The 23,336-nt window shown below is 41.1% G+C and overlaps 1 protein-coding gene across 1 annotated transcript; it reads left to right on the forward strand.

Annotated features, from left to right (window-relative positions):
* Positions 1-70: 70 nt before the first annotated feature.
* Positions 71-22,795, forward strand: RPA1 (replication protein A1). The gene is made up of 17 exons (XM_032707699.1): positions 71-188; positions 556-603; positions 887-965; positions 1,512-1,620; positions 2,221-2,309; positions 6,899-6,985; positions 8,198-8,330; positions 9,270-9,372; positions 10,488-10,556; positions 10,696-10,888; positions 11,982-12,121; positions 13,731-13,879; positions 15,157-15,289; positions 16,493-16,669; positions 17,956-18,063; positions 21,313-21,399; positions 21,772-22,795. The coding sequence occupies exons 1-17, from the start codon at positions 156-158 to the stop codon at positions 21,877-21,879; spliced, it is 1,845 nt and encodes a 614-aa protein (XP_032563590.1). The 5' UTR covers positions 71-155; the 3' UTR covers positions 21,880-22,795.
* Positions 22,796-23,336: the final 541 nt, after the last annotated feature.

A 23,336-nucleotide genomic window follows, 5' to 3' on the forward strand; every position in this document is an offset into this window, starting at 1 on the left:
TACTTCCGCCGTACAGTCCCGACAGCCAATAGAAGCTCTGAGCTGCTGGTGACGCGAAGCGTGACGCAAGGACGCGCCGGAAGAAGGGGGCGCGGCGGCGGGAGGATTTGGCGGCAGCGGCGGGAGGATTGGGCTCTGGCGGTGGACGCGGCACCATGAGCGTGCGGCTGAGCGAAGGGGCCATCGCGGTGAGGGGGCTCGGGCTGTGCTGCGGTGGGCTTGGTCCTGGCAGGGGGTGGGAGGTGATGCTGGGCCTGGGCACCGTACCCGTCCCGGTCCTGCGGGGAGAACCAGGCCCGGTCCCGGGAGGCGGATGGCGGGGGGGCCGGTCGAATCCAGCGGTGACAGCCATGCCCGCATCCCTCAGGCCCTTCCACCGCAGTTCCCGCTCAACTCCGTGGGTACAACCCGTCAGAGGTTGGACTCGGTGGTCTGAGGTCTTTTCCAGCCGCATGGATTTTGCAGTTCTGTAGCTGCGGGTCTCGGGGCGTTCCCGAGGGAGGTGGTGGCACCTCTCTGAGGGTCTCTTACATTTCTTTTCGTTTCATTCTGCAGGCCATAATGCAGGGGGAGAACGTCTCCAAGCCCGTGCTGCAAGTAATCGTGAGTGCTGTCCCTCTGCTTCTGTGCCAGTCCCTCCGTGTCTGCATTTGCTTCCCGCGGGCTCCCGAGTGCAGCCAAACTCCCTCTGCAGAGGAGCCGAGCCAGGCTGTCGTCCTTTTAATTCTTCTAATTTTGTTTTGTATTACTTGGGCTATGTTGATATTAGTGCTCAGAAAAAGGAGCTGAATAGATAAGTGCATTTGCTGACTGTGTCACTTTCTGGTTTTGAAAAGTTTCTGAGAAAATGACAAAAAGTAATTTGTTTTTCTTCCCCCCCCCCCAGAACACACGGGCTATTGCTACAGGAACTGGGCCCCCACGTTACAGGGTGCTGATGAGTGATGGAGTTAACACACTGTCCTGTGAGTATGACAAGCTGCAGTGAGGTTTTTTAAGTGTGGAGATGCTGATGGTGATAAAGTTTCCAGTCTAGTGATTGGGTGCAAAGTGATGGAATGAATATTGAAGGAGAATGTGACTTATACTGGGCCACAGATTCTTAAGTGTGCAACTGCATGTTATCATTTAGGTGAAATCTTTGTCTTCTGGAACTTTCTTTGTGAGCTTTAAGCAATTAACTTGCCAGAGGGTGTAATGAAAATATAGAAACCTATACATGTAACAGTAGATTTAAAGTAATTTAGCTTAATCTTTTTCTCCCTTCTTTGATGTATAATCATTCCAGCTACCACTGCACTGTGAAGTGTGGGGAATAAATACAGTGTAATTTATGCTCAGTTTTGGTGACTTGCTAGCAGTTGCACTGTTTTCTATGTCTTAACAAACTGAGCACGTTGTAGATCCAGGGGGAATACTTGACTGGCTGGAAAAGTTGTATCCAGCCAATGCACCCTCTTTTAGGGCTGGCATGTGGAAGTTGTTTGAATGTTTTCCCTCTGTTCCTGCAGCCTTCATGTTGGCAACACAGCTGAACCCCCTGGTGGAAGAGGAGCGCTTGTCAGCCCGGTGTGTTTGCCAGGTTAACAGATTCATTGTCAACAGCCTGAAAGATGGAAGGTATCTGTGTTAAATCTTTAAGTAGAGTTCATTAATATTCATTTAAAATTATCTGCTGCGGAAAAGAAACAGTGAAGGTATCTTGTTACTTAGGTGTTATGGAATCTAGTATTTTATTATTTTTTCTCCTCTCCTATTTCCTCAAATTTTTTGAGGGGATAGGATACTGCAAAATGAGAAGGGATCCAGGTGAAGTTAATACAGAAAAACTATTTATGTGTCTAGCAGGATACGAACCAAGGTTTGTATTCTTTTTATTCAGCGTTTCTTGTGGGAAGAACACAACAACTATTGAGACAGGGAATGTATTTTCTCTTGTAAAACCTGCTATGGTTTTGATGCTTTCAAAACACAATGTTGTTTCAAGCTATTTTTATACCTGTCATCATCTGTCCTTGATGCATTGTGATACTGCTTCAAGCCTACTTGTCCCTCGAGAGAGAGAGAGAGGGCTAAGTTGACAGTGGAGAGCTTTTCTCTTCCAGATCCTTCATGCAAGGAATCAGCCTCTAATGTTTGGTTCTCTTACCTGCTGCAAAGGAGTCTGACGGACTTGCAGAGGGGGTGAAAGCCTTAATTGCTGTCTGTTCTGTCTTATAGGAGAGTGGTTATACTGATGGATTTAAATGTTCTGCATACTGCTGATGAGGTTGGTGGGCATATTGGGAATCCACAGCCGTACAATGAAGGTGAGTGTCAGTAAGCAAATACCTTCCTAGCTGTCTTGTTTCTTTCACTTTAAAAAAGCAGTTTTAAGTTGACAGTTGGTCAGTTTTCTTATGCCTGGAACAGCGGTGTCCAGACCTTGAAAATCCTTTCTATTTGTGTAACAAATAGAAAGGTTTGTTCCTGTTTTAATAAACTCTACACTGTGGCTGAAGCTTCAGTCTCCCCATGGTGTTGGGAGTATCTATACCTTACAACATTGACAAGCTTTTATTATATGTTAGTGGTCTCTACCTCGAGTTCCAGTAAGTAAGCAGAAGCTATTTTATGTCTCTTCATAATGAGTGATCAAATAGATGATAATTTCTTCTGTCTGGAAAGAAAGCAGCAGGAGGAAGATGGAATAATGATCTATAAAAGTATAAGATGGCGTGGAGGGGATGAATAAAGAGTGATGAATCTCTCTCTCTCTCTCTCTTTTCTACATTCATTTGATGCTCTTTAGTTCTCATATTGTCAGGCAGTGGTTTTAAAACAAAGGCTCCACTGCACCCCTGAACTGCACAGTTAAATCATGGAACTCGTTGAGGTGGGTGCCAGAAATTGGCACAGGTTCAAAAAGCAATTAGACTTGAGAGAGAAATCCATTAAAGGCTGTTAAACATAACAATACATCCTCTGCATGCATGTTAGGTACAGGAAGCACTAAAGCTTAAATTGCTCCAAGTACATAGAGGAGAGACTGGTGTGAAAACACAGCCAGCACAGACTTCCCTAAGCACCCATTCCTAGCCTGCCATCCCAGAAAGGATGATGCACTGGGTGGACCTTAACCTGACCTGCCATTAATCTATTTAGTTTTGTTATTTTGCATAAGCAACTGTGTTCTTCATTTTTCACGTGCTGAGCTTACGCTTCTCATGCAAACGTTTTTCAAATTAAAACACTCTTTTTCCTCCTGAGATACGTTCAAAGGTCTGTTCTGTTCTCCCAGTTTTGAACTTTAAAAAAGAGGGACAACAATAAGCACATAAAGAAAATATTTGAACAGCTCTGTCAGTGATGTATATACAGATAGTGGCTGAAATTTAATCGCAAATAGCTCTTGAAGAATTTTTTTTTTTCTAGTAGAAATGAATTAATATATTTTTATTACTAAGGTACCGCATATTGGTGGCAAGAGTTTTCTGTAGGATGTTTTGGTCAAACAGTGGTGGTAGGTACACTGCTGATCTGGTTAAAAATCTACTTTACTAATCGAAGTAGGAATTAGGCATTGTTGCAAAGGCAGAGACATCTTTCTTCATTAACTTTTCTTTTTCCAAGGGAATTAGAGGGGCGTTTGTTAAATGAGCCTAAAGAATCCTTTGTTCCTTTGATAGTTACTTAGCTAATTGCTGTTTAAAAAATGTGTTGACATCTCAGATTTTATGGTTTAATCCCACAGTTGCTGTAGAGACCAAGATTTTCAGAATAGCTACTGAGCAGACTGTTTTGTGCCTTTCTCCCGTTTCCCTGCCTGTGTGATACAAGAGCTTGTGAACTATAGTGTTTTTCCGTTATATTGTTGCTTAGAAACGACTGAGAACGTGGTATCTGAGCTGAAAATATACCTTTAAGACTATAAATTCTGGTAAAAATTACCATTACTCTGATCAAAGTTGTGTTCTTCATTTGGGCTTACAAAAGTACTCGGCAGTGAAGATTTCAAATCTGAAAGCTTTTGGAGATGACACAGGTCTGTGGTCATAGTAAGTGTGGGTTTGCACTAGATAGTTAAGAGATGCCAAAATTGATTTGATGCGTATTTCATTTTAGTACTGATGTTATTCTGCAGACGTCATAACCTTTTATTTGGTACTAAATAAGGCTTCTATTACAGAAGATGGTAATAGTTTATATATAAAGTCTACTTCACCCAGCCTTGCTGCTCTACAGGCTGCCAGATTTGTCATGAAGGCCTTGATACAATGGCAGAGGTGCATTTCAAGTTGGAGATTCTTTAAGTTCCTGTGTATATTAAGAAATTGTGTTTCTGAGGAACACTCAGCTAACTCAGAACGAGCATCTTAAATGTACTTTGTGGTTTCTATTAAAAAAAAAAAGTTCAGGTATTTAAAAAATGGATCTTTAGTCCTTCTTTTGGTTTTGCTTGAAATACAGATCTCAAATTGCCAGACCTAGGATTAAGGAATATTCTTTCCCAGACTGTAATAGCACACTGGGACCCAGGGGGGGGTGAGAAGCTGGCTTTTGGCCACTTTACGCAGGAGCAGTAGGTGGTTAATCTGCCTAACAAGGAAGCTGGAGACACAATCTTCTTATTACAAATCATAAAAACTTTTCAGGCAGCATTTCATAATAGTATTGAAAATTAAGACTGAGCAGTTTAGTTCTTGTTGAAAACTAGATGGTTGTGTTATTACTGTCATTAATCTCATTCAAGTTACTCCAATGCTGGACTTTCTTTTCCCTATGACAATTACTTGCTACTTATGTTTAACTTCTGTCATTAATCTTTCAGTGTTGAAATGTTTATATACTTCTACATTCACTTAAACTCTTTATTCTTGTCCTACCCACCATTGTGATTAGGTATGAGTTCTTTCAAAGTCCATTTTCATCCCTTCTCTCCCCTCCCTGCTGTGCTGCTGCTCAGTGCTGGAGCAGGTCATGGCACCTTGGCAGAACCTCCTGGTAACAAATTATTGGAAGCAGAGGACTCCTGTTACGTGGTTATTACATTTGAGTGAGCTGTGGGGCAGCTTCAGCTAAAAAGGTCTTGGGTTTGCCTAACCCACTGTATACAGCAGAAATGTGATCAGCTATTTCAAGTGGTTTTTTTCACCTCCTGCTAATAAAAACTAACAGCGAAAACCAGGCAGTCTCGTCGGTTTTGTGAGCACTTTAAGTGATCTGTAGGCCACCAGCCACCAAAAATCACAGTTTAGGAGTCCCTCGGCTCTACAAGCGAGAAAATTGGAGAGATATTTCTGCTACTTCTGTATTTGAACACATGCACAGATGTGTGAATTTATTCTTACTCTGTTGAGAAACACTCTGCTGTGGGTAGGCAGCCATTAAAATGCGAATTTGTGTTTCATAACACGCAAGTGTTCTAATGTATGTGGTGGCCTTTGGTTTGGTTTCTGGTGGGGTTTTTTTAAATTACAAATTCCTACAGAAAAAAAACATGTTTTGGAACAAAAGTAGCAAGGAAGCCTCTCGCTGTTTCATATGCACATTCCTGTTCTTCCTGAATATTCTTTCCCTGACCAAACATAATTTTCTCTTAATGCGTTTTGTTGGGTTTTTTTCTGCCTTCTCTTGCACAAAATGAATTTGGCTGTTGAGTGCTGACCCCCTGAGCACCTGAGGCCACTGAGTGAGGGTGAGACCTGGCTCCTCCATCTAGTGGAACCTGCAGTAAATACACGTTTTGCTGTTTGACGTCATGCTGTTGCCAGGGAGACTTCTGTCACCAGTTCACCGATGTGACTCTACTGCGGCAAGTTAGAGGAGCAGATTGGTTTTTGTGCAAGGACCTTGTTTTGGGTTAAAAATAACCAGAGGGTTACCTCTGTAGGCTGTGCCACATCAGGCAACGCCACATCAGGGTCTCCTTGTGTTGCTTCTGCTCCTTTGCTGTAGTTTTGTGCCATCCTTCTGTCGTGGGATTCTCCGCTTTTGTTCCTCGTCATGTTTATAGGCTTGGTCTGACCTTCTTTTCCACTTTGCCTGACCATCTTCCTCCTCACATCCCAAATCAGGGAAGCTTTGCCTGCTCAGACCTAAATCTTCTTGCAAACCAGTGGCTTAAGAATTAGTTGTGTCCAAAGGGACAAAAATGTTGGATATTTTCTCATCTAGAAGCAAATTATTCTGTAAAGGAATTCAATTTTTTGAATGGTACATTAGTTTTTTAATGTAATTTTCTCTAGATATGGCCGTCTGCTCTTTCTCTTGTAATTTATCATCAATTTAAGGCAAGTAAAAGCCCTGGAATCTAAAAAAAAAAATGGATGGTGCAGACTTACTATGGCATCACTCTGATCCCTAAGCAATGTACTGCTGTGTACCAAGAGGGGGCCCTGGTGAATACTGAAGTGATAACTCCATTACCCCCACGTTAAATATCTTCATATTTCGGAAATAAAATAGAGCAGGTGTTTTCTTTGTCTCGTGTTAACTTCAGGCTTGACTTTACCCCGTGGATTTTTGGCCTTTCCTGAGTTTCAAGGCAGAATTCTCTACAGTTTTTATCTTAGCTGCTAGGTAGTAGCAGAAACTACCTGTCAGAGCAATAGCAGCTGATAAACACTGCAAAGTTGTCAAGATTACTTCAGGGATGTCCTTTTAAATCACCATCAGCCCTGAATTCTTTCCAAGTAGGAAGCAGTTGCTTGAGGAAAAAGATTTGACTGAAATTCCTCCATGGTAATGTTCAACAGATAGCTTGCTACTGCTGTGTCTTATAACACCTGAATTTTAGCATATTGTCTGTGTTTTAAATTATTTTTTTTTTCATGGAAGTCTTATTTCCTAAAAGGCTGAAGGGTATTTTTAATTACTGTGCTCCCTACTCTATGGTCTTTTTTCATTTGATTACCAGGGCAAGGGCAGCAACGTCCTGCAGCTCCAGCAGCAAACCCAGCACCCAGCAAACCCCAGCAACAAAATGGCAATTTGTCAGTAGCAGGTAAGAGTAATCCTGGGCAGGAATTCTGGTTTCCATTTGTGCAGTGAGAAACTACAGCTTGAATTTAAATAGAATCCTTCCAGTAATGGTGTTGCACAAGAAACGCTCCATTAAGAGTAACCCGTGCTTGACAAGGTAAATTATCTCAAGGGGTTACTGTGCACCTGGATTTAAAAGGGAAAAAATTTGTCTCCCTTCCCTCTTCATCCCTAAGGGAAAAGAAAAAAAGGAAAATGCTTTCCTTTTTACACTGCTTCATCCTGTGGTCACCTAAATTGGGCTGCAGTTTGTAGCTGGCCAACAAGTGTGTTATTGATGCTGAGATATTGAGGCCAAACAGTTTAGGTGGTGCAGGACTGAAATTACTTGATAGTACATCTAAAAGTGTGGCTTTTTTTGATCAAGATTTCAGTGAGATGCTGAAAGAGGCAGTCAATTTAAATGTCAGTCTGTAGACAGTTTTCTTTTTTTTTGAGCTAAAAAGTTGTCAATCCTAACTCTTGGTGCTGCTTTAACTTGTCGGTACTCTTTACCCCTCTGTTTAAGAAGTATTCTTAAATAGTAAAATTTTGACATTTGCTTAGAAACTTGCAGCAGAAAACAAGCTTCCCCTTCCTTACTTAAAGCTGATTATAAGAGTTCTGTGCTTATACATTGACAAGATTGAGTTTGGAACTAGCAGTATCACTTTATGTCAGAAAACTCTGTGATTATGGGGTACCATTGCTTAGTTATTCCTCCAGGTGGTGTAGGTCTGAAATTCAATGTGCCATCCCCATCCCTGGAATTTTTCAAAGCCAGGTTGAAAATGGGAAGGTGTCCCTGCCCATGGCAGGGGGTTGGATTGAAATGATTTTTAAGGTCCCTTCCAAGCCAAACCATTCTGTGATTCTGTTTATTGCTAAATACTTGAGAATTTATTGCTAAATAGTTGCTTCCCACTTAAACTGTATTTAACTGGTTGACTCTGGACACATCTCCACTTCCAGTGCAAGTGCTCTAAAGGCCTGAGAGTGTCTCCTCTGCAGCATTTTGCAGCCTAGAAAATACTTGTGACCAGGAGCAGAGTGTTCAGTGGAACTTCCCCATCTGTGTGGCTCCCCATGGCATGGCGGGAGAAGTTCTGCCTGGCCTTGCACCGTGAGTTGGTTGTAGCCCAGCTTTTGTGTGCAAGACTGAAATTCCTTTGGCTTTTTTGTGGTTTTTTGGAAGGTCCTGCTGCTCCCAAGTACCACGCTCCCTCCAACCAGTTTGGAAAAGCAAGTGCTCCCAGTGCAGTGAAGACACCAGGAGGGTCCCAGGCCAAAGTGGTGCCGATTGCCAGCTTGAATCCATACCAATCCAAGTGAGTTCTCCTGGTTTGCCAGGCATTACTCATGTCACAGGCATGAGGGAACAATAGCTTCTTTTTGCTTTTCTGTGTGTGAATCTCTGTCAAATTATTCACTGAGTTCTTTTGACTTTATTCGTTGAAGTTCAAACAAACAAACCCAACAATAGCCACAAAACCACCCAGAGAAATTAAAAAAAAACCCTTCATAGAAACAGCTGATGGGTTTTGTTTTAGGTTGGTTTTTTGTTTCTTGTTTGGGCTTTTGTTTTGTTGGGGGGGGAGGGTGGTTTTTTTGATTTTTTTTTTATCTTTTTAAATTTCATCAGCACTCCCAACAATCTGAGATTTGCCTTGGCATTGTCTTGGTGCAGCAGCCCTGCTGAGCTTGATAGGTTTTTAATATTTTAGTTGAAAATCGATTGACTCCTCTGTTTTTTTCCCTAAAGCAGCCTTCTTTTGGGTAAATTAATGACAAAACAGCTCAGTAAGCTATTCACTTTGGCTACTGTGCTGTTGAAAAGCATGAGGATGTAATTATTTAGTGAATGACATTTTTAAGTTATGCAAACTGATTTGATTACCCAAGTTAAATGCGAATCCTATAATTGAGCTCTTGAGTTCTAGTGTGGCTTTTCAGAACAGGCAAACTGCTGTGTGAGAAATGTACCCTAGAAGAGTAAAAGATTTGAGGCCTGCTTCTATGCAGAAGGATTGTTCACTATTATTATCATACTTTATGGCTGCTTTGTTGCCTTCTCTACAACATTCTGCCTTTAATGGTCTAGGCCATTAAAATAGAAAGCAGCGGAAAAGCAGGTAGAGTTGCTGAGGTGCAGTGGGAAGATTCTGACTTTTAGATGGTGGCATTCTGGTTCCAAGGGTTTGTCAATTCAATCTCTTAAAAAAAAAAAAAAAAAGGACACAGAATAGTGATTTCTTGCACGATTTCAGGTGGACCATTTGTGCTCGTGTTACCCAGAAAGGTCAGATCCGCACGTGGAGCAACTCCCGTGGTGAAGGAAAGCTCTTTTCCATAGAGCTGGTTGATGAAAGCGTAAGTGTCATATGTTAAGACAAAGATAATGTATGCCAGATGCTGATGAACCCTTCATAAAGGCAGAATAGGGGAAATAAAGTGTATTATAGGAAATGATTTTTTTTTTTATTACGACTGAAACTTGTATCCCTGCATTCATTAAGCTGCACATCAACGTGCCAGTTTTTATCCAGAATGGAGTCTTAAATGTGCAGCATTACTGATTATTTTTCATCAAAGTCTATAGCGTGTGACTGGATTTTTGCAGCATTCAAAATATAGTTGTTTATGCAAACTGACAATCTAATACTGAGTGTCGTGGTAGTTTCCTGTAGATTGGGAGTGACGTTTCATCCTTGCTGAGCTACACCTTACAAAACAGGGAGTGAGAGGAGCGTTGCCTCCAAGTTACAAGCTTTCAATTTTCATGAGGAAATCAAGAGTACAAATTATTGCAACACTAAGAAATTTCCTCTGTGGTTTGTTTGGGGAATGGTATCTGGTTAATCTAACTAAACTTGCAGTTTGTCAAACCTCTTATCAAATTACAGCCTTCTGTTGTGAAAACAAACAAGATTCTGCTAGATTATATTGAGTATAAAATGTGAGGTTAATAAAGTAACGTGTTGTCACCAGGCATTTGTTTTCTCTGCATACTGTCTGTATTAAATTTTTTTTAAAAAACCAGTATTTATATCCACTGAGTGTATAATTGTTATTAATTCTTACGTAAAGACAGTATGTCTGAGTGGGAGCCATCACAATACACTGCCTGCTAACTTGTGGAGCAGCGGGGTCTATTTGAATTTATTTTATCAATGCCAGCTTTACTGGCATTTTCAGAGGTGTATACGTGATAGATGTAGTTCTTATGCCTTTTATTCTGAAGCAGTAGATATACTAATGAGACTTGAATATGAGATTTGATTGTCAGGTGTAGAATATGTCATTTTAGCTATAACTACAAATGTGAAGAGAATGTTGTTTGTTTCTCACATGCCTGGAGCAAGCCTGGCAGACCCCACTGTGTCTTGCAGAGCTGATGCCACTTAACATTGCATAGATTTATTTTTTTTTTTTATCTTTTTTCATGCCAAATTTCAGTCCTGACCAGCTCTCCTGTTTTCCTGCAGGGTGAGATTAGAGCTACTGCATTCAACGATCAAGCAGACAAGTTCTTTCCACTCATTGAATTGAATAAGGTATGGTATCTTTGTGCTTTCTTAGACTGACAGGAGCTAGAAAAGAGGAACTTCAGCATAGCAAGGATTTTTAAAGGTGAACACAGTCTATTTCTCTGACTACTGATAATATCCTCTGTTTCATTGCTTTCTCCTGTAGGTATATTATTTTACCAAAGGCAATTTGAAGACTGCTAACAAGCAATATACAGCTGTTAAGAATGACTATGAGATTACATTCACTAATGAGACTTCAGTTGTGCCCTGTGATGATGCCCAGCATCTTCCATCTGTTCAGTTTGATTTTGTATCCATCTCTGACTTGGAGAACACGCCCAAAGACTCGATTGTTGGTCAGTCTAAGTAGCAAAATGGCAAACTCTAAAGCTTTGAAGTTTTATATTTGTGTCCTGAAAACTGTGCAGGTAGTGAGCACATGGTGCTTTGAGTGTTGTCATCTCTTAGTTGAAGTTGTCCAGTGATGGTTGCCATTAAAAATGTCTCAGACAGTTTTCCTCTTTAGATGTCTTTGCCCTGTTCTCTAACAATATATAATGATTTTTCTTCAAACTTCTGCTTCAAACTAAAGACAGCAAATGATACTTGTTTATTGTACTATGATCATTGTTTTCCACAGAAAAGGGCTGAAAGAAAAATGTCCTTGCTCAGCACGTGTGCATTTCATACCTTCTGTGGTCTTGCTTTCTTTCACTATCTAATTATCTCTGTAGTGATTTTGGCATAATTCATTGCATCCAAGTCCAAGTTGCATGACTGTTTTGGCTTGCTTTGTGAAGTGTTGGAGGCTTGTTTTTCTGTAATTTGTTGGGCAGAGTACTCCGGAAAAATCAGAGGCTTGGGTGGGGGTGAGGGTTCTCAGGTTTCAGAGGCACAAGATGCCTGTGATTCAGAGACATTCAGCTGGGAATTTTAAAGGTAGATTTGTAATACTAAAAATGGTGTGTTTTTAGGGAGTGCAGAAGGGTTTGTATTAGCTCTTACTACCCAAACATGCAGACTTGTTTACACTGCTTAAGGCTGTGGGGCTACGTGAAGGCATGAGCCAGTTGCTTCATTGTGTTACAGTCACTTTGGAAGCCCTTGCTTGTGATTTAACAGCAAGTGTGTGTAACATGATCAGGACTGAAGTCCTTTGACAGAATGTGATGGGAAAAGATAGTACAATGCCTTGATCTCTCTAATGTGGTGAGGCTTTGCATTCATGAATATCTTAATGAATGCGTCAACAAAATTAAAGCACTGAAGAGTTCTGTAGTGGAGCATTCCTACCATAATACTTAATTTCCATATCAGATTTCATTTGAATAGGGAGCTAGGATACAAGGTAAAAATCTGACAGTAGGTTTGAATTCTTCTCTTGTGATCTTGTATTCCCCAATTGTGACCCTTGAGTAACTCTTAAGTAAATTGTAACTGTTTTTTCAGATGTAATTGGAATTTGTAAGAGCTATGAAGATGTCACTAAAATTACAGTGAAAGCTAACAATAGGGAGGTTTCAAAGAGGAACGTGCATCTGATGGATACATCAGGGAAACTGGTGACAGCTACGCTGTGGGGAAATGAGGTATGTGCTCTCTTACCTGTTCTTAAGCAAAGGTTCCTTTGTGTAGGGTGAGGAAGTGCTGTTGTCATCTGAGATGGGCACAGCACTCACACAGTCCTGGGTTTTTAAGGATCAGGGGCCGAGAGAAGGTGAAAGACTGTCTGGTTGCATTCAGGTGTGATGTTCTTAACCTTTCTCTGACAAACTGCTGACATGATCTGACTAATGTGTTCTGAACAACTGCAGACATTATGTCTCAAGCCAAACTACTGAAGGTAACGGGCTCCTGGTTTAAGAAAGGTATGAGTTGCAGTTTGATTATGGAAAAGCCCAGTGGCTATGGTTGTCTCATTTGAGATGAATTTTATTTGTAGGGTGGGATACATGCTACCCTGCATAAATTTCTGCCTAACAAGGGGGTTGAGAGGCTGTGTCTCAGACTAGGAGTTTAAAGCATCAGAGCCTTGGAAGAGAAAGTTTGAATAGTTGCAGTAAACTGCTTCCTTATCTTTTTAACAGGCCAGTTTGTTTTCCTCCGCTGTTATAGGTACTTAGGGATTTATGTTCCAGTCTATAAAATGGGAGTGATCCTGCCAGCTTGACAGAGATGCTTTATGGCTAAATGATCAAGTGCACTGATACTGTAGGTACCTAAACACCATTAACCATCTGCTGATATAAATGAAGTAAACTTGAAGTTCAGTATCACAAAGTCTTGAGGTTGAACCAGGTTGTTATAGGAGAGACTACTGGTATTCAGTTCCTGGCATAACTTCCTACAGAGATCATGGTCTGCATTTTACAAAATTAGATCTGTTTGCTTGCTTGTAGAATAGAGATCTCAACGAGCATTGAGGGGGAGTGATGTGTGGCTTGCAGCTGGCACAGTTAGGGTTAGAATCACTATGTCCTTTATAACAGTCATTGCCATGGCTGCTGGGATATGTTTTCTGTTCTTTTTGCATCTCCTGGATACAGTGAATGCTACTGCAACTCCAGCTTGTTTGTAATCTTTAAGCACATGATCTTCCCTTTGCTTGCTGAATGGTGTGAGTGAGGGTCCAGAAAACCTGTACCTTTCAAGACCTCACTCATGCCATGAGGTTCTTTGGTAGTGTCAGGCTACTCAGATAACAACCTGATGGCAGCTGAACAGCATTAAAGTAACTTTATGAGAAAAAAACAGAAAATGGAAAGTGGAAAAAAAATGTTTGGTCAGCATAGCTGCTGTTCACTTTAAGTGGTAGTAGAATGGACATGATTGGCTCAGTCAAGCTGAGCAAGTTTTTTGGTCTCCTGAGGAGTCTAATATGACCAAATAATTTCTCTTGTTTCCGTTCCCATAATCTTTGTCCCTTTCTGAAATTCTGGTGTAAAACTGCTGATGGAGGGGCCAATCCTTTTAAACAAACCAATGGTGTGACTTAAGGGTTCTCTGCTTCCCCAGGAAACAGGGTGTTAGGATTGCACATTTAATTGTTAGCTGCCTTTGCTTAAACTCCTAATGACATCATTCAAAATCTTACCTTTTAGATACTGTGAGATAGTTTTGATCTGTGAATTACGACCACAAGTTCAGTACCTTTACTGTAACATGCTGCTAATGCTCTCTGTTTTTTCACACATGCAGGCTGAACAGTTTGATGGCTCCAGACAACCTGTGATTGCCATCAAAGGAGCCAGAGTCTCTGATTTTGGTGGTAGAAGCCTGTCTGTCCTGTCCTCGAGTACAGTTGTCATCAACCCCGATAGCCCAGAGGCTTTTAAACTCCGAGGATGGTAGGAGTGTGTTTATGTTGATTTATTTCAACCTACTGGAGAGTATTTGTTTTATTCTCTTTCTCTGGACTTGAGCAGTCTGTATAGCACTGAGGAAAGGTGGCAGAGGATGTGGCTTCCAAGGCTATAGAAACTTCTCTTGCTTGGAAGCCTTTAGAGCCTGGAAGGCTGTCCTTCTTAAGTTGTCCAATTCAAAAAACTTTTAATTCCATGACAGACCTTGAAAAATCGAACTTGGAGTAGTGCATGCTGACCCAAAGCCTTGGAAGGCAGCATGAAATCAGGCCTGACCAACTCCACTTTCTGAGGCATGATCTGAGAGAAAAATATTTTTTTTCAACAGGCTTTTCCATTGTGTGGAATCTGATACGCACTCCATTAGTATGGAGGGACTATTTGACGTCTTCCAGTGTCTAGTCCTTACCAGATATTTTTCAGATAGCAAAATAACATTTTATTGTCAGGAAAACAGAGTGATTTCTTGGTTTGTTGCATCTCCTGTAGGTAGTTGTTTAATTGTCTGCTGTAACTACAAATATGGTGATATGTGGTGTGTGTGAATAAGATTAAGTGCCAACAGCATCAGATTCGTGAATCCTGGGGTTTTTAGGTTCTGGTTACATCACCCAAACATGGATAAAATAAATGGCATCCTCCATTTGTCATTGAGCTGTGGTTCTCCTATGCTTCAGAGGCTTGTTGAAGATAAAATTGATTGTGGGTCTTTGCTATTACTGTCACACTTTAATTAAGTTCCATTTTTGAGCCTTGTTGGTGTGTTTCTGAAATCACAAAGCCCATCACAATGGGATGGCAGTATAACCTTTTGGTGAAGAGCTGTGCTTTCTTATTTTAACAGAGGAAGCATAATCTTTTCAATGCTATTTGCTTTTTCTTTCGAAGCTGCTGCGAAGATAATGGTACCATGTAATTTAATTTTAATTATGGAAATATCTTGATGCCCTTAAATCTTGTTATCTGCCTGCCTCTAAGAAGTGTGCAGTGCGTGGTTTGACCACTAGCTGGCAAACAAATTGCAGTTATATAGAACAAAGCTGTCCTCCTTTTGTGGGTTTATAAAATACAGTGCTAATTAAGTCAGACTATTAACTTATTCTGAAATGCTATTTTTGTTTGCAATATACACATATTACTGTAATTGTTTCCTTTGCAATCATTGATAAAAAATCCCTCATGTATCGAGTACATGAAAATAAACGTAGGCTTTTGATAAGTCTGTATGGTCCAAAAATAGAAGTTCATCTCTGTGGTTCCAGGTTTGACTCTGAGGGGCAGCTGCTGGAATGTGCCTCGATCTCTGATGTGAGGGGTGGGCCAGCAGCTGGAGCAAGTACCAACTGGAAAACTTTGTTTGAAGCCAAATCTGAGAACTTGGGACAAGGAGATAAGGTAAAGCATGGCCACTTAGTACAAGCCTTGTGTACTGGGGATAAAATAAAAAGCTAGACTTGATGCAGGTATTCTGCTTATAGAAGTGGTCCAGGTGTTGAGCAATATGTGCTTACTCTCTTGGAATTTACGCTATTAAATAATTTTACTGTTTTTCGAATAAGTTCAAGCTTGTTGCTGTTGCAATGTGATACTGTGTTGGCAAGAGAATTCTAAGCCTTGTAAAAATGGAGGGGGGATGTTTTCACCCCAAAGATGTTCATATAAACAGAGTGTTCTAGGAGAAACAGGTGCATTAGGAGGAAGTGGTTTTCAAGGGTGCACACTTGGTCAATAGAAAAGCTGGTAATAAACCCCAGGTCTCAGGCTTTCCAGTCCAGAAGCCTCTCCAGGCTTATACTGCTTCTTGACTTATTTTTAACTTTTTGTTTGTTTGTTTGTTTTTCAAACTTAAATGCTAATTCATTTGGGGATACACAAGAGCTTCTATCCATGGAAAAAAAAATTTGGAAATAATAGAATGGTTTGCATCGGAAGGGACCTTAAATATCATCTAGTTCCAGCTTCCCCCACCACGGGCAGGAATGCCACCCTCTAGATCAGGTTGCTGAGGGTCCCATCTAACCTGGCCTTGAACACTTCCACTTTACTTGTCATTCAGCTATTTTCTGTGAAAAATTTTTGCACATGCTTCTTGAGCAACCTCTGTTTTTCTGCTGAAAGACTTGACCGTGGTCTTAAACCATTATGATGATTATTTTAGTGTGGTGAGTGGGTATTTTGTTCTGTAGGCTATAGTTTAATCAAATGCTTATCTGTAAGACTACACAATGGGCTTTCTGTTTTTTGTTTTGGTTCCCAAAAGAAGCGTAGGAAAGTGCAGAATCTTAATCCTGAGAAAAAGTGGAGATTTGAACAGACACAATGGAGAATCAAATATGCTTTATCTAAAGAAAAACCTAGCAATTGGAGTTTCCTGCAATGGAAACACAAAATAATCTTGCTGTAGGGGCTTTATTAACATAATGGAAGCCTGAAAATTATTGCAACAGAGGGGTTGATTTACAGTTTCCCAGTAATCCATAGCTGTTAAGCTTTTTAATCCTAAACCTCCAAGTATGGGCGCCTTGCTTTTGTAGTTAATTCAGAATTGGAAAACGTTGAGTATTTTTGAGGCTAATGTTGCACGCTCACCCCTCCCAGGCAGATTATTTTAGCTGTGTGGGCACAATCGTACATCTGCGCAAGGAGAACTGCATGTACCAGGCATGTCCCTCGCAGGATTGCAACAAGAAGGTGATAGACCAGCAGAATGGACTCTACCGTTGCGAGAAGTGTGACCGCGAATTCCCCAACTTCAAGTACCGCATGATGCTCCTGGTGAGTAACGGGGATGGGAGCAGAGGGAGTGTCTTGCCGTGTCCCCCGAGCAACCCAAGCGGAAATCTTTTTGGGGGGGGAATGGGGTGTTGGTGCTGCCTGCTGGGGTGCCCGCGGGTTAGAGGGTATTTAGGTGGTTTGTGAGCTGTACCCGAGTGAGGGGATGTTTCATTGAGCTGATTAGCAGTTTGTTTTCCTAGTGCTCCAATTAAAAGCTCTTCTCCTTGCCAGAAAGTTGATGCTAGCTCAGTTGATTCTGGTTTCCAAGTGTACTATGCAGTGCAGAGTACAGATGGCCTCCGCCTCTTCAGTAGTGAAGATAAACTGAAGTAAAATGGCATTTCTGGAGAGCAGTAATTGCACTTTTACAGCTGCTACCTATATTTAGTACAGTTTTTTTGGTAGGTATTGTTCTGTCTCATGCTTTAATGGAGTCTACTTCAGAAAGTTGTTTGAGGATTGTTATTGTGATGCCCACTTACACCATAAGCATTGAACCCTTTTCTGCTTCATATTATAAATTAGAGTTGTATCTGCTTCTTAGAAATGCTGTGCCAGGTGGGCATGCAGAGAAAAGGGAGCTATCCCTGCAGTCTCACTAAACACAAACTGCTTCTGAATAATTTCTATTAGATAACTTCTAGGAACTACTTTACATAGCCGAGTCATTGTCAAAGAATATAAAGGGGATACTGAGGGTGCATTCAAGGCCTTCAGAACAGTGTGTCTCCTATTTCCCCATTCCTAATTGTCAAAGCAGCCAGGACATGCGTGTGAGACTGGCACTTGATCTTTAGTGCTCTGTCTTGTCCTTGAATGTTTTGCTGGTTTCCTCATAACATAACATAGTATGACATGAGTTTATGCTCAAGTACTCAGGTATGCACAAAGTAAATGCAGTTTGCAGACTTACTGTTGTCCCCCTTGGTAGTTGTTGTTTTGGGCTACCTGTTCTTGCTCACAGCTCATCAGTGACAGCAGGACACAGCTAAATATCCATTGGTGTGCACCACTGTGATCTTATTGACCTTTTCCTGTGACACGATCTACTGTCAATATTAACTTGTGTTAGGTTATGTGGCATTCTATGGAGCTTAAAAAAAAGTAGTAAGTCACTGCCTTTCAACCCTCAGTGACTGAAAGTACAAACAGGTAGGGTTCTGGTAGTTACTGGAAATTTAAAACACTCTATAGCTGTGAAATTTATTTTTTTTGTGCTGTCTTCTGCCTTCCTTGAGAAACAGGCAACTGGACAAAATAACCTTTTGGTTTTTGTTGTATTTTAGGTGACCATTGCAGACTGTCTCGAGTATCAGTGGGTGACTTGTTTCCAAGAGTCAGCAGAATTCATTCTTGGGCAAAGTGCAGCTTTCCTGGGAGAACTGAAGGAAAAGGTCAGTCAATTATCTTATTACATTTTTCCTGTACGTGTAGATGTTGAACTATGTTTCACATATCTTGTGTTGGGCTGCCCTCAAATTTGTTGCTTTTTTGTCATCCTTCTGGTAAGGAAATATTCTTGGAACGTTGACTTAGAAGGCAACCCTGAGAAAGATGTAAGGGTTGTGTGGAACACCAGTGCTGATCCATCAGAGTGTGGTCTGATACCTGTGTGTGCATGAATAGCAAACATGGCAAAGGCAGTGGGTTATGTTCATGCAGTTGCTGTGGAAATTAAGAGCATTAATTAAAACAAAAAGTGCCTTATGAAAGAAAGGGGTATTCTGTTTCATTTTTCAAGAATTTGATTTGCCTATTCTCTGAGTGACAGGCCAGCTCAGCCTGAGGTTGTTCTCCAGATGTTGCACTTCAGTATCTTTTACAAGTTCACAAATCATTGCTTCTATGTCTGAAGTTCTTGGCAGGGACTTGTTTACTCTCCTCAGGATTATTTTCCACGGGCCATCTGCCTGGAGAACAGAGATTTGCCTGGTTTCCCCCATAGCTTGCTCCCACAGTCAGTCTGTCTACCTCTGAGCTCTTTTGGCTGCTGAAAGCTGGAGCCCAGCCTGTCCTCATCACCTGGACCTTGAGAGGCAGCTGATAGTGCCACAGCCTTTAGAGGACTGGCAGCTTTAACACGTGTTGACTCCAGCAGAAAAGACAGGCTGTTTTATCATTGTACCTGGATTGGAAGAATCTGAAAAAAACCCTTGGTTTAGCAATGAATGCTGACAACATTGTCCCTAATGTGTTCCAAAAATTTGTTTACAAAACCGAAAAGTTCCAGGACACTTTGTATGTATCTTTGTAAGTAGGCAGGAAGCTTTTTGAACTAATGTGTGTGAGCCCACTTCTGCTAAGGCTCTTCTTTCCCCACCAAGCATCATCAGAAACTTTGTGGGTCATACGAAAACCGTGACTTGTAAAATGGGTGGTTGGCAGAGATGCTGATCTTTCTGTGACAGATGAGAGCAGTTTTTTAAGGTTGTAAGTCATTAAACAATAACAGGCAGTATTATCTTCCCTTTGTGACTCTGTGCTTCTCTGCTGCATTTTTCTTTCTTCCAACCAAAATAATCTTTTTCTGATTTTTTTTCTTGTCTACTGTATAAAAAGTGCATGGCTTTGTTGTGTTTTTAAATGACGATGTGGAATGCATGATAAGTTCTTGAATTGCATATGAGCATTGCTGTGCTCCCAGGCTAAGGCTGGTTGATTCCACGACTCCACAGATATCCCAGTTGTTGGTTAACCCATTGCTTGGCTGTGGGAGGGGAATGAATCAGGAGGGATTGTTGAGGATGTTACCCTGAGACACTGTTGTAGACCTCCTCTGCCTCTGCAAAGTGGTGCTAGTTTTCCTGTAATTTACATGCAGGAATGGTTTTTGGAAATTTCCTGCACTCTGGCTATCAAAGGTGAGGGGTACAAAGCTTATGGTTCTGGAATGCTGAGTTTCTGTGCTATTAGGAAGGCTAGAGACCTCTGTTCTGTAGGAAGATATCTTCCTGGGGAATTCTAATTAGATGTGCTTGCACTTTTGCGTTTCCATTTTCAGACATTCTTAACTTGTCAATATTTTCTTTCTTCAGCCATGCTTAATCTCTGCTAGAGTTTAAACAAAATTTCTTAGTCACTTTTCGTGCTGAAGAGAACTGGGTGGGGAAGGAGAGACAGCAGATCCTATGTACCAGTACAAACATGTAATGTCTTTTGAAGAGCTGCCTAATGGAAATGGCTGAGGATAGAAAATGGAACATAATATGGAGTGAGCCCTTGAGCGGGAATGCTTTGTGTTCCAGGAGAAATTGGTTTTGATTTGACACTTTTATGAGCCTTTAAAAATGGTACTCAATGCATTTGCAGTAAGCTTTTCTTAGTGGTTTTTCTCTGATAGAGCTGATGCAGTGTCTTGTGAAATTGGTGGGAGTCTTTTCACTGCTCACAGTATGGTTTGAGTTCATGTACAGCCAGTGACCACACTAAGCACAGATATATGTGCAAGGTTTTTCATCTGCTTCTCCACTGTGCTTGTTAGTTACCAAAGGAGGTAATGTGGGGTAGCACTGACTGCTTTGCTGAGGGCATTTTCAGCTCGCTAATGGTTCACATAGTTTGTGACTGAGCTGGAAAGCGAAGCCAAATGCTTTATTAAGTGAGTTCTCTTATCTTCTAATCCGTAGGATGGTCAGAAAAAGGGTTTTTAATATTCAGGAAGGATATACCTGAATTCTGCAATCTACAGCTACTCCTGTTCACCTTCATTTGTTGTGCTTTTCTAAACCTTAGGAGACTTACTGTGTAGTGTAAAATAGTGCTGCACGCAGTGAAAAACAGCAGATGTAACACTTGGAATGTGAGTGGAACTGGGGTGGGTTCAATTCCAGATCAGATGCTCTGTCTGCTGCTGGAGTGACTGATCAAGTCAAGTGCATCTGGTAGATAAATGCATTAATAATTACTTGTCGGCATCATCGTGGAGCTGCAGGGTTTTTTTTGGAATGTCAGCAAAGGTTTTTACAACTCATTTTTACAAAAATAAACTTTTTTTTTTTTCACAGTCTCCACAACTTGCCTGCTCCTTTTCTACTGTTTTGACAAAGTGTCTGTTATAAATGATGATGATGATGATGTTTAGTGTTCATATGGTAATTAGAAGCAGCTTATGTTATAAATATGACAGAGTCTTCTGATGGTTATAAAAGCATGTTCAAAACATGCATCCACGTTTTTTATAGAGCGTCCTCTTAAGCAGGTCTGTGTCAGGGTGTGAAGGATACACACAGCCTTGATGGAAAAGCAGAAAACCAGAATGCCTAATAAGGCAATTAATGGGGGAATAGTTAACTCTGTCCATGTTTGTGATCACAGCAGAAAATCAGAATTAACCAGTTTGGCACCACGAGAGAATCTTGTGTAGATTTATAATATTTTTGTTTCTGTACCCCCGGTTGCAGATTGGGTGCAACTGTGTATTATTTTGTTTAGGCAGCTAGAAAGCTTTCATAGTTTTTCTTAAAAAGGTTTAAGTTGTGGTTGTGGCATCTAAAATGTGATGGAAGACTCAGCTCTGCCTGTGTGGTCCAGGCAGTTCCACTGTTTTGCCAACCCCCACAAAAGCTGAGCTGCTCTCAAAGTTCACGGTACTCACAGGAGCCTGGAGTGCCTGCAGCTGATACCTGTCTTTGTCCTTCCCACAGAACGAGCAGGCGTTTGAAGAAGTGTTCCAAAATGCAAACTTCAACACGTATGAGTTCAGGATCCGAGTGAAACTGGAGACTTACAATGTAAGTATTGCCCAAAAGGCAAATAGTGTAGCATGTGGCTTTTGTAGTTCGACTTGTCTCCATAGGAGGTGACTTCCTCCTCTTATGTTTGTGGGGAGAGGTTTCCCTTGCTCACAGTGATAGAAGTTTCCAAGGATCACACAAATACTGTCAGTGTTGAACAGTGAAGGAGGGATCCACGCTGCTCCCTCTCAGGTTTATCAAGAGTGGCTGGTTTCAAATGAAAACAACATACCAGCTCTGGGAGTCGTGTTGGCACTCCCAGCTAACCCAGATACCAAGAGCAGTAAGTTACTGGGGCAGAAGGAGTTTAGAACCAAATGCCTGGAGTGCTTAGTGTTCTTCTTTTACATGCTAAATTTCTTTTCTCAGGATGAATCTCGTATTAAGGCCACAGCAATGGATGTCAAACCCGTGAACTACAAAGAGTACAGCAAGAGGTTGATTGCCAACATCAGGAGAAATGCTCAGCTGGGGTGAGGAGGCCAGTGCTGGGTGATTGAACCTAAAACTTCCAGGAAAAACTCAATAGATAACGTTTCGTCGACTTTTTCCCTACCCTGTGTGTAACAATTTTGCAATAGTTACCTGGTCCAAGGTAGTCCAGTTTAGTGGGCTAAGTGATTTGATGCCTTTCTCTGGAGATAGGCCCCTGGTAGGTATGAGTGCACTCTGATGGCCACTGTTTTGTAGACTGTTGTGGTCTGTTAAACTCCTGACAGCACTAGAGGGGAATCTCTAGACAGTTGCCAGGGTCTTGAAACAAACCATTCAGAATGTCTGAAGTAACTTTGCTTTCTTACTGTATGTAAAGTTGAATTATATAACCATTTTGTCTTCTTTGCAAGGGAGTAGTGACAACCTTGACACTTTGACTTGTTCAGCAGAGGGTAGGAGGAAGAGTGTCATCCAGCTTTCAGATATGGACAAAGGAGAACAGGTCTATTAGTACAAGTTAGTTCCTTTCCATAGAATTCAAAGGCTTTCACTTTCCACAGGTGCCATGCAGTTGTTAATGCTTGGAATGGCAATATGGTAGAATTATTAATCAAAGACATATCTCTTATATCTGAAGAATATCCTTCCTTCAGGGTTTAATAGACTGAGTCAGATGGGTCTGATATTAATCAAAATTGTCTCTTCTGAGGAAGGCAGATAAGCATTGACTCTCCATCCCCCAGGGAAATCCAGGCAACTACAAAGCATTGCTTTAGTTTTCTCTTCAATTAATACTATGGATTTTTGACTGACTTTTTAGCTCACATTTCCTGCCTATACATATTTTGTGTATTTGTATGTTCAGTTTCTTTGGTTTTATTTGTAATGATGTTAATCAGAAACAGGTCTTTAAATGGGGGGAGCTTTGTTTCAATAAACACTGTTTAATTCCTGTGTAGTGAATTTTGCTTTCTTTGAACACCAAAGACTTCTCATTACTGGAAAGCAATTAATTAGCTTTCATAATAAGCATTCACTTGGGGGAGATGTTACCTTATTACAAACTCTAAGGTTAGACAGAAGAATGAAGACTTCTTTGCCTGATGTTAACAGCATGGAAATGCAGTGATATTTCCACCATTTCTGTGCCTGAGAATGCTGATGAGCTGGCACTTCTGGGATTTTTATTGACGTTTACACAGCAGTCTAAAACTAACCAGGCTTTGAGATTTGTTCAGACATAGAGCTAGTACAGAAAACAGTAATTATGCTACTGGGCTTTTCAGTCAGCAGAGCATGCTAGCTCTGTGTGCTCCTAATCACATTAATTATGTGTTCCCTGGCTGCAGCTCACAGCTTGGCATTTGCTGCACAGCTCCAAGCATCCAGGCAATGCTGCAGTGGGTCTCTGGTAGCAAAACTGAAATTTATTTATTTATTTTGCTTCATAGAGCATTGTTTCTTCATGTATTCAGTTGGTGCCCTTTATTCCCCGTGAT

The sequence above is a fragment of the Chiroxiphia lanceolata genome, chromosome 20 (assembly GCF_009829145.1).
Source record: "Chiroxiphia lanceolata isolate bChiLan1 chromosome 20, bChiLan1.pri, whole genome shotgun sequence".
NCBI lineage: Eukaryota > Metazoa > Chordata > Aves > Passeriformes > Pipridae > Chiroxiphia > Chiroxiphia lanceolata.

What these genes read in the sequence shown, in the direction of transcription:
- RPA1 (XM_032707699.1), top strand. Translation starts at nt 156, where the DNA reads ATGAGCGTGCGGCTGAGCGAAGGGGCCATCGCG. An exon ending in TGGAGTTAACACACTGTCCT is followed by an intron (nt 966 to 1,511) that starts GTGAGTATGACA and finishes CTGTTCCTGCAG; the next exon opens with CCTTCATGTTGGCAACACAG. An exon ending in GCCCAAAGACTCGATTGTTG is followed by an intron (nt 10,889 to 11,981) that starts GTCAGTCTAAGT and finishes CTGTTTTTTCAG; the next exon opens with ATGTAATTGGAATTTGTAAG.